General features: G+C 43.4%; 1 protein-coding gene across 1 annotated transcript; it reads left to right on the top strand.

The window, feature by feature from the left end:
- Positions 1 to 657: 657 nt before the first annotated feature.
- Positions 658 to 981, top strand: LOC128409634 (protein reprimo A-like). Its single transcript, XM_053380198.1, has one exon. It carries the CDS (start codon positions 658 to 660, stop codon positions 979 to 981), a length of 324 nt encoding a protein of 107 aa, XP_053236173.1.
- The last annotated feature ends 10285 nt before the right edge of the window (positions 982 to 11266 follow it).

The following is an 11266-nucleotide window of genomic DNA, read 5'->3' as shown; positions in this document are numbered from 1 at the left end:
TCACTGACACATTTGGAACCTCTGTCACTACAACCATGCAGCACCTCATCAAGGATACCCTGATACACTGATGTCTGTGAATCTGGAGACCTGATGTTATTGAGGCAACGTAAGCAACCAGCTTTCTGTCCTCACTAAGCTCCAAAGTACCAAATCCATCTTTCTTCTCATAAAACCTGGGAGTCACAAAAGATGGTAGATCCTCCTTTAGTGGAAAGTCCAGTTTTTCTCCTCCTCCGTAAGTGTTGGACCAGTAAATAAAGGGAGAGTGATGTTTTAGTGGCCATTAGGGCTAGAAAGCTGACAATTCTTCTCCGGGTCAGATTTATCTGAGCCAGAGGAGAATCTGAGAGCTTGAAAGGACCCATCTCTCCTTTGAGTCAGGCTTTTATGAGCCTCATCTGAGTCAGAGATTGTTTCCCTGGCATCTCTAGCAGAGAAATCGCATGGCAATATGTACCACAGCTGGAAGAGAATTCTTATCTTGACATCACTTAAGCCCTCCCCGTCTGTCGCTGACCCTCAGCCACAATCTTGCTCAGTGAGCACTTACATGCTTCAGCCAGCTCAGCTGCGAGAAGGAGGCTGCTGGAGCCTTAAGAAGAAGAACTGTGCCAGAAGAGGCCCTCTGCAATCTCCTTCCCACCCAGCTCAGAGATGATGAATACCACGTTCTCCAGCAAGGACACTTACCCTCCTGGGGAAGCTGCTCCCACACTGGACTCTCTCATCACCTCCTGCTGCACCCTAGTGACGGGGGCATGGGTGCCGGGGATCTCGGTGGCCACAGATGTCCAGAAGAACCAGCATGTGGCAAGGATGGTACAAATTGCTGTCCTTTGTGTCCTCTGTCTGACTGTCATCTTTGGGGTGTTTTTCTTAGGCTGTAACTTGCTGATCAAGTCGGAGAGCATGATCAACATGCTGATGAAAGACAGGAGAGCCTCCAGGGAAGTTGAGGTGGTTATCATTGACACTTAACAATGGAAGCGGACAAGGGGGGAGAATTTCACCAGCCTTTGGGAGTTCAAGGATGTTTTGCGGAGTTGGCTGTTAGATCCTTAAGTTGCTACTCTTTAATGGATGCTAGAAAATGAGGTGACAGGATGGAAGTGGATTCACACAGAGAAGGATGTGCTTGTCCAAAACATTATTTGGAAATCTGTGCTCTTCCTAGTTATTTTTTTCTCTCCCCTTTGGGTGGATTTTCCTACACAGAGACTTCATAGAGCCTGTCTGGGTTTCAAAAGCCGTACAAAAAGCCCAGAGCGAGGGCAAAGGAACTGCAGTTTTGTGCCGAAATCTTCATGGAATGGGCTCATCAGTACGTTTTCGTGATCAATGTTAAAGCCTGCACCTGACTTGAGACTGAGTCTCTTTGCTGCTATTGCGATTCTGGTTTGTCTTGAGGAAGAAGTGCAGCCACACCCCGGGAGAAAGAGAGAAGAGAGAGAGAACACCCACAGAGACACTTGAAATGAATCCAGATCATCTGAACTCTGCCAGATTGGCTGCATGTCAGAATTACCCCCATTCGTAACCTAAAATGGCCAGTAAGCATGGTCATCCGTCTGCCGAGAGACCCATGGTTGCTATAAGCTATTTCATTGTTGTTAAATGTCGTGTAAACCCAGTGAGGCTGTGTAGCAGCGCTGACAGTGATGGGTTGTTTATTGTGTCCTTTCCAAACCTATTAAACAGGCACAGAAATGGTTCTGATTTCTGTTCAGTCTCGACTCGCATCCATGCTCCTTTTGCAGGTCCTGGATACGGAAGTTCAAAATGAGAAAGGCTCAGTGACGAAGCGTGTGACTATGTGAGGTACAAAGCAGTCGCCAACAAAGGTATTTTGGGGTAAGAAATGAATTTTGGCCTGAGGTTACTGAGAATTGCGTTGACAATATTTAGAGTACACACGTTACTTGTAAAGTACAGAGCTTCCCCCAGAGAATCCTGGAAACTGTAGTTTACCCCTCACAGAGCTACAATGCCTAGCACTCTCAGCAAACTACAGTTCCCAGGATTCTTTCTGGGTGTGTTTGCAGCATCAGTTACAAAGAAGCCACTTGATCAGGGTCCTTGAAGGGTAAAATGGATCTTTATGGATGTTTAAAGGGTGGGTTAGATCAGACTCAATTATTTCTCTTGAAAAGAAATATCATGGTTTTGGTTTGGGGTTTTAGAAGTGGTTTGGCATCCCATTCCACCCTACCTTACTTCAAGCACTGAAAAGGGTACCAAATGTTATTAGAAAGACAGTTTGGCTTTATTCCTTGTTGCCAAAGAAAATGTAAAAATCATTTTGCACCTGTCATAAGTACCATGTGCTGGGGGGGAAATGACATATTTGCAATGTGTTGAACTTAGCTCAAGAGAAGGGATCCTTATTTATGGTGGACATTCTTGTTGCACTTTCTCCTCTGATAAGCAGGCTTTTCAGATTGGGGGGTGGGCTCAGTGCCGGATTTACGTATAAGCTAAACAAGCTATAGCTTAGGGCCCCACTCCCTTGGGGGCCCCCAAAAAAATTAAAGGAAAAAACAACTGGATGTACATTTCCAAAATATAAGATAAAAAACAAATAAAATAAAACCTACATACAGCAAGTGTTTTGTGTTGTGTAGGCTCCTATGATGTAAGCAATGGGCCCCGCCCATTAGTGGACTACTATGGCGATATTGATATTATATAAAAATGCATCGTATTAACTACAATTGCTTTGTACACTTAATTTCATATTAATAAAGCTATTTATAATTATTAGTTTGCATCATATATTTACACTTATTATTATTTCATGTTATAGCAAGTTTCTAGAGACTAGATTATGAGTCTTTGTAAATTGTGTTTCTAAAGGAACTTTTATTATTGCCAAATGCCAATGTGTTTGCATTATTGTTTGTTATGAATAAAAAATCATTTTAAGTTAGAGCTTAATAATTATTTCACTATTAACATACTTCTTAATTGTATTTCAGTTCAACAATTACTTTGACAAAATACATATTTTCTTACGTGCAAATGGCTTTAGATACCTAGTAGGTCCATAAATTACCATATAGCATATATTCAACACAAAAACCAGCAACAATTTGTTGTTGACACAGGACAGCTGGACATATAAAGGGCCCTGTTACCTTCAGTAGCTTAAGGCCTCATCAAACCTAAATCTGGCCCTGGGTGGGCTACAGTCAAACCACGTTTTGTACAACTGACTGACTGCTAATAATTCACGATTGTTGGTTGATATTTCATCAGTGGAAACTCATGTCAGGAGAAGGACTCCTGAGAGCTGTCATTACTCCCCACATTTGGAGATAGATTCCCCATCAGGTCTTGCTGAAGGTGACATTCACCAAGCCGTAAGGAGCAGACTGTGAGACAACAGTAACTTAGCTCCTAGTGAGATCTTGGGGAGATGAGAAGCCTTGGAGAGGAGAGATGTCAGGATTGGCTACCTGCCACTTGGATTCCTAGTTCCTTCCCTATACTCAGCATAGCTGCTGTTGCTCCACACCTCTTCTGGTAATGTTTAGCTAAACAAAATGGACTTGCAGTCAGCAGAGCAAGAGATTCTTAATCTCGGGGTTGTGGGTTTGAGACCCAAGTTGGGCAAAAGGTTCCTGCACTGCAGGGGGTTGGACGAGAAGAGCCTTGATGTCCTTTCCAAGACTAAAATTCTATAAAGACCACCAAAATGATTCTGAGTGTGCAACTGTTTCTTTCAAAGGGAATGTCAGAATGCAAGTGAAAATAAAATGTCAGGCTTTAGGAAGAAATCTGTTGGAAAAGCTTGAGCAATGAATTTTGCTTTTCCATTCCTGCTCTAAGGCTGTGTACACAGGTAGCCTTCGCAATGCACAGAGGTTGTTTTTTCGCGCTGCTATTTTGTAGAAAGTGGTTTGTAACTGTACACACCATCCCATGATGACGTCATCTAAAGCAGCAGCGACACTCCATGTTGTCTGTACACAGGTAGGTATCTTATCACGCGAGTGTGCAATTAACTCACCAACCCCAATTAGTGCTTCCACATCTCTTTTCAAAATTAAAATTAGTTTTCACAGTCTTTTGAAAGGGGGGGGCTGGGAACAGTTGTGCTGATGTACCAATATACAAGGGATATACACAGAGAATCATATACACAGTATGCAGAGGCAGCTAAGTTACTGTACTGCTTCTTGTTTTGCTTATTTCATGCATAGGCAAAGCAAGCAGGAGAGGTGCCAGCAGTGGCAGCAGGTGAGAAGGTGCCCTGTGTGCACAGGTTTGTAACAAGAGCTTGAGAAGTACAGTGCTACCTTGGTTTACAAACTTAATCCGTTCTGGAAGTCTGTTCTTGAACCCAAACTGTTCTTAAACCGAGGCGCGCTTTCCCTAATGAGGCCTCCTGCCGCCGGTGCCCTTCCACCATTTGGATTCCATTCTTAGACCCAGGTAAAGTTCTCAAACCAGGACACTATTTCTGGTTTTGCGGAGTTTGTAAACCAAATCGTTCTTAAACCGAGGTACCACTGTACATTCTTGGCACAAAATGGATTTTAACTCTTCCAGCAGAATGGGCTTTAGACTGACAAATTATGTGGGACAGGAATGACATGGGATTGACGTTGTGTGTACAGCATCCCCAAAAGGCTCCTGAATGTACATTACAACATAGTGTGTGCACACCCTGTCCATTCCATTTGCAGGAGGAAACTTGCTTTTCTTCCTGACTGGTGGTGTGTTGGGCACTCAGGTTCCAGCAGGGATTTTATGAGATAGTATCTCTGGCCAGTAATAGCACTAAGAGGTTGTAATGACTTTGACAATACAGTACATGCAAGACCATATATTCCAAAGATGTTTGTCAGCGCTTTAAACTGTTACGCATTAATCAGAAGAAGAACTGCAGATAAGATTCCCCTCTCTCAGGGAAGATCTTTGTTGCTTGTGAATACTTCTTGCATGTCCTAAATGTTGATTAATAATTGAAATAGAGAAGAAGGGGAATTTTGACAGAAACAACATTTTTCGTTTGGATGTGTGGCCTTGCTCCCACACGGGATCAAGGTTTAATGGGCCCACAGAGACTGAAACTAGTCAGGAAAGCTGCCAATTCTGGCATTGGAGGGGTTTGGACTAGATGATCCTTAGGGTGCCTTCTAACACTAGGATTCTATGATTCTAAGATTCTGGTGAAAGCAGCAAACCCGGGTTGTCAATTTTTCAAGTAGCCATTGCAGCTGTGCCTTGATGAGTAGCAGCTTCCTCCTGTCTCTTTCCCAAAGCCTAGTTCAGGCATAGGCAAACTAGGCCCTCTAGATGTCTTGGGACTACAACTCCCATGATCCCTGACCCCTGATCCTGTAAGCTAGGGATGATGGGAGCTGTAGTCCCAAAACATCTGGAGGGCTGAGTTTGCCTATGTCTGGCCTAGTTAGTGCTTTCCCAGCTTTGGAAAGGAGGTGGGGGGGCTCTAGGGCCCTACCAGAGCCTTGTGCCTTCTTCCCAAAGTCCAAAGCCTTGCTTCCACCAAAATACAGTGGATCCCACCGCTGTATCCCAATTGCCGCAGATCCCACCTACGTACATACTCTATAATATATATTTTCAACAACCACAGGTTATATTTTGGTTCTTGTGTGGAGGAAAAATTAAATACTTGGGAGACTCAGGCCGAAGTTGAAGAAATAAGAAAGATTTATTTAACAGAACAAAGTGGGTAAAACAGGAGAAAATGAAAAGTTGAATCGCTCAGCTATATATGCTTATTCAGGAAAGAGTTGCAGTGCCTTTGATGAGTCTAACCCCTGAGGTCTAGAAGCTTGCGGCATGTGCACATTAGCTTAAAACACAATATGAGGTGATTTCCCTCCCCATGCATTTCAAGTTGTGCTTTACACATACCAGAACTTGACTTGATTCCTTGCATGTTATCTGATGTGTTTTCCCACACCTGCAACCACCCCCTCTCCTGAACTCCAATGAAGCCATCACCTGCACATGTGTTATCAGTGGTGCATGTGCAATGGGTGTCTAAAATATACACACTTCAGCTTAATGAAGACTCGGAAGCTAGTTTGAGGTAAAGCACATGCATCAGCAGTATTTCTCAAGAGACTGCAGGATGCTGATGGATTGTGGCTCACAGCTTCAAACACCAGAGTGTTTGTGGGAGTGGGAGTGCGCTGGAGACAGAGGAAATGGTCTTATTTACCCAGCCTTGGTCTCTTCCTTTCCTTTGCCTTGGTTGCTCAGGCAGATAAAAGAAATGTTTCAATCTCCTTGTAGCGGAGACTGAAATAAACTTGACCCTGATTCCCTACGCAAAAGAGAGTCCCCTCCTGGCCCTTGCGCTGCGGAAGCTTTGTAGCCACACTAATCCAGGGCCGGAGGAGATTAGCGCAAATTCGTATTTCATGTTTCCCAGTTAATCCCTGCAGACTGCTGGCTGCAAAAACTTTCCTCACAGAAAAGGATCAGAGCCGTCGCCTGTGGTGAGGAACAGGGCCGGTGAGGGATGCTGGTCTCAAATCTCCTGGGTTTAATTCCAAGACACCAAGGACAGCAAGATTTTAAAAAGAGGAAGTTTCTTACACTTCGGCTGAACAGCAACCCCCACCTCCAAGCACACAGAGGATATCATTGTCTGTGTCACCTGCATACATGGAGCACATGCTAAACACCAGCTTTGTATGGCTGAGTTAATCCAGAGGTGGGTAACCTGTGGGCGCTCCAGATGTTGGGGCTGCAGCTCCTTTCATCCTTGAACACTGGCCATACTGGCTGGGGCTGGTGGGAGTCCCATGACTTCTGGAGGGCGCCAGGTTTCCCCTACTTGAGTTAACTCATGAATGGCCAACTAGCAATCTGAATGCTGGACCTGGTCTCCAAGCAGGAACTTTGGCAGGTAGTGAGATTCAGAGAGTTCAGCTCCACCGCAGCACAAATCTGCGTAAAATGTGCATGTGGTTATTTATACGTGGAGGTGAATTTCAGTCTTGGAGCAAAATAAGATGGTGATTTGCTGGAGTCTCAAGGGCATTGTGCTTTGCAGCCCTGTATGCAAAGCAAAAATAATATTTTCGATGAATTGAGAAAGATAGTAAGTGGAAAGGAGATCTGGGGCAAAAGATCCAGGCCTCCTGGAGCACTCTGTGCTCCTATAACAAGAACCCTTGCCTTGGAGGCAAATTTGTCTGCCTTGTGGCAGCCCTACCAATTTTAAAAGGATTGCCCAGTGCCCAGAGATGCATTTTGAGACAAAGAAAAATAGGCAGGATTCAGCCGAGTTGTTGCTTACACAATAATACAAGGTCAGTTTATGCAAAGCTTGTAGCCAAAAGGGCTGCGCCGGCCGGCAAAGGGCCGGGGAAAATTTGGAGAGGAGAAACGCACCGTCATGATTTCCCGGTGGAAGCGGCAGGATTAGGGATGGCGAAGCGTAATTACGCACGAATTTCGCTGGGTGAGAGCTTCAGGGATCGATCGGCGGAAATGGGAATCAATTGGAATATGAGAAAGAGAGAGAGAGAGGGACCAGCATTCATAAGCATAGATTTGTAGGGTTAGGGGGCGAAAATCCATGGGCGCAAATTACTTGCCTTGCCCCGGGTGCTGACAACCCACGCTACGCCACTGCGTCCCTCATTCCACACTATTACATTCCAAATCCAAAAGTAGTTCATCAAACGTACACAGGTAATTCTTGACATCTTCACGTAAAGAGCCAGCAGGTGATGAGAAAGTCCAAAGATCACAATCTGTTGAAATGCAGTCTTGGTGTAAGGGGGGAAAAGCCAGTGGCCTATGAAGTACCTAAAGCCCCCTTAATCATATTGTTGGGATATTTTAGATTAATTGTGCTTCTGGAAGACTCGGAGATAACAACTCATTATTAACAGCAGCCCAGATGGCTATATGTCAGGAACGGAAAAAGCCAGACCTGCTCCCCACCCGGCTTCAAGGGAGGCCTGGAGAGCAAGCATCTGGGATATAGCCTATATGATTAAATTAACAAACATAATAAAGATCAGCGAAGGAAGGCAACAAGTTTGTTGAGAAACTGAGCTCATTCATTTTGTACTGGAATAATACAGTGCATGACACAATTAATCCATATACATTATTAGGTGAGTATAGAATGACTCAGCAGAAATACAGCAAAGTTACAATACAGGATGTGTAATGCTGGGCTGTGGAGTGTTAAATATGGCATTTGCATAGGGTTCACTTTGTTCCAGTTTAGTATCCTTGAACAGCTTTTTGAACCTCAAGTCACTTATTTTTAAATGTTTGATTGTTATGAATGATCGTCAATGTGAATCACATCACTGAATTTAAGATGCAATGATAAGGACAGGAGATAATCTCCTACAAGGGAGAAAATTATGTATATTGAAATAGATTTATGGTATATAATTTAGAGTAATTTTAGGGTTATGATGCATAATCCGTCTACACTTGTTATCTTAAGCATCTTTGTAATTCAATGAAATGTTCTGTGTATTAGAAAATTAAAGTTGGGGGGAGTTAGACAAATAGTTTGTTCTGACAGACGGCATTTCCCTGTTTTTCTGTGCTACATCCCAATGAACGTTTCCTCCTCTGTGGCCACCAGCAGCTTTCAGCTATTTTGATTTAGACCTGGAGTCATCCAGTATAAGGATGATTTTTTTAACACTCCAGAGGAAGACTCTTGGAAGATAAAGGAAGCATTTTTTTCCACATAGCACACAGCTAAAGAATGGAATTTTCTACCACAATACATAGTGAGAACAGGATGCTGAATTCAACGGGCCCTTGGTCTGGTGCAGCAAGGTTATTCTGTATGCTCTTACTGGGGAATCGGCATGCAGGAAGCATAGCTGTCAACATTTTCCTTTTTTAAAGGGAAATTCCCTTATTCTGAATAGGATTCCTCGCAGGAAAAGGGAAAAGTTGACAGCTATGGCAGGAAGGAAAGGCTTCTCTTTCACATGCCCCTTGTGTCATGGTCTGCTATTAGGCCCCCTATGCATTCAAAGCAATATCATACCACTTTAAACAGCCATGGCTTTCCTTCCGCAAAGAATCCTGGGAACTGTAGTTTCTTCTTCCCGTGGAACTGTGGGAATGCTGCTGCTAAATTGTCTGCTAAAAGGCTCACAGACTTTCTGCTTTCATGTGTGAAAATATCATTGACAGACCCTCCAAGTGTCCCTGTTTTCCAGGGATGTCCCTGATTGAGAGAAGCCGTCCTGGTTTCTAATTTGATCCTGGAATGTCCTGTTTTTCCTTGTTGTTGTTGTTTAGTCGTTTAGTCGTGTCCGACTCTTCGTGACCCCATGGACCAGAGCACGCCAGGCACCTCTGTCCTCCACTACCTCCCGCAGTTTGGTCAAACTCATGCTGGTAACCTCGAAAACACTATCCAACCATCTCGTCCTCTGTCGCCCCCTTCTCCTTGTGCCCTCCATCTTTCCCAGCATCAGTGTCTTCTCCAGGGAGTCTTCTCTTCTCATGAGGTGGCCAAAGTACTGGAGCCTCAGCTTCACGATCTGTCCTTCCAGTGAGCACTCAGGGCTGATTTCATTAAGAATGGATGCGTTTGATCTTCTTGCAGTCCATGGGACTCTCAAGAGTCTCCTCCAGCACCAGAATTCAAAAGCATCAATTCTTCGGCGATCAGCCTTCTTTATGGTCCAGCTCTCACTTCCATACATCACTACTGGGAAAACAATAGCTTTTACTATACGGACCTTTGTTGGCAAGGTGATGTCTCTACTTCTCAAGATGCTGTCTAGGCCTGTCATTGCCCTTCTCCCAAGAAGCAGGCGTCTTTTAATTTCGTGGCTGCTGTCACCATCTGCAGTGATGATGGAGCCCAAGAAACTAAAATCTCTCACTGCCTCCATTTCTTCCCCTTCTATTTGCCAGGAGGTGATGGGACCAGTGGCCATGATCTTCGTTTTTTTGATGTTGAGCCTCAGACCATATTTTGCGCTCTCCTCATTCACCCTCATTAAAAGGTTCTTTAATTCCTCCTCACTTTCTGCCATCAAGTTTGTGTCATCTGCCTTTTTTTCATCAGAGAAATACTGGAGGATATGTAGTTATCCGACCCCAGAGCCATCTGAAGGCAGCCATGTATTGGGAAGTTTTTCAATGTTTAATGCTTTATTATGTTTTTATATATGTTGGAAGCACCCTGAGTGGCTGGAGCAACCTAGTCAGATGGGTGGCATATAAATAGTAAAATTATTATTATGGATTAGGATGTCCCTATTTGCATCAGAGAAATGTTGGAGGCAATGCATTGGTTATCCTTAAGGAGGAAAACAGCAATCCCTTAGTTTATCCCCTGGGGAGCATTTGCAGGATTTATAAAGGGGGCATACAGCGCCACCCGCTGGCAAGAATGTAGAAAAAGTAACCAGGCAGTCAACATCAGGAGAAAAATTCCTGCAAAATCTACATAGGTAACATTTTAGAAATGAAGAAGACAGCCTGTAATAGTCTTGTGTTTCATGATTAGTGGTTCATATATAGTGAGCTAGAGAGGAAGCAGAAAAATAAAAAAAAATCCATCACTGCAGAGGCTGAAAGCTCAATAAAAAAAAATTAGTATCAAAAGTTTTCAGCCACCTGGAAGAAAATGCAGATTTAAAACAAATCTGTTAATTTTTCACATATCATGCAAACCAGCACTTTTCAGAATTTCAAACTAATTTGTGACGAATAAATAAATAAATAAATAAATAAACAAATAAATACAGCATATGAAGCGAAGTGATGGCAGTCTTTCATTTAAAGCCTGGTACAAACACACCATTTCCCTGTCTTATCTGGGTTTTTTAATTATAGTTTAAGTTTCCTTCCATGCAGATTGAATCTGCTCTCCTACCATAACCACATTTAATAAATTACATAAAATTGGTGTTACTAGTTCTTTTTACAAAATGAGGCTGTGTAACCATCTTTACCTGATGACTCATTTGTTTTAAGGCTTTTAATTACATCATGTTTCCCTGCACTTGTGATGGGACTATTTAAATCATTTTTGTGTTTATCTGATATTTGCTTTACCCCAACTTTGTCCAACTATTTGCTTCCATCAGCCAGGCCACCGTAACTGTGCTTTTAACAGCAGTCTAATGTGAAGGTGGTATTTATTCCCCATGCTATGAAAAGAGAAGAAAATAAGTCACCTACTGATTTCTGCCCACCAAGCTCCTTTTAAAGGTAATATATAGGGATGCGGGTGGTGCTGTGGGTTAAACCACAGAGCCTAGGGCCTGCCGAT

This window comes from Podarcis raffonei, chromosome 2, assembly GCF_027172205.1.
Source record: "Podarcis raffonei isolate rPodRaf1 chromosome 2, rPodRaf1.pri, whole genome shotgun sequence".
Classification (NCBI taxonomy): domain Eukaryota; kingdom Metazoa; phylum Chordata; class Lepidosauria; order Squamata; family Lacertidae; genus Podarcis; species Podarcis raffonei.
The sequence above is the reverse complement of the archived record's forward strand: the minus strand, read 5'-3'. Positions and strand labels throughout refer to the sequence as shown.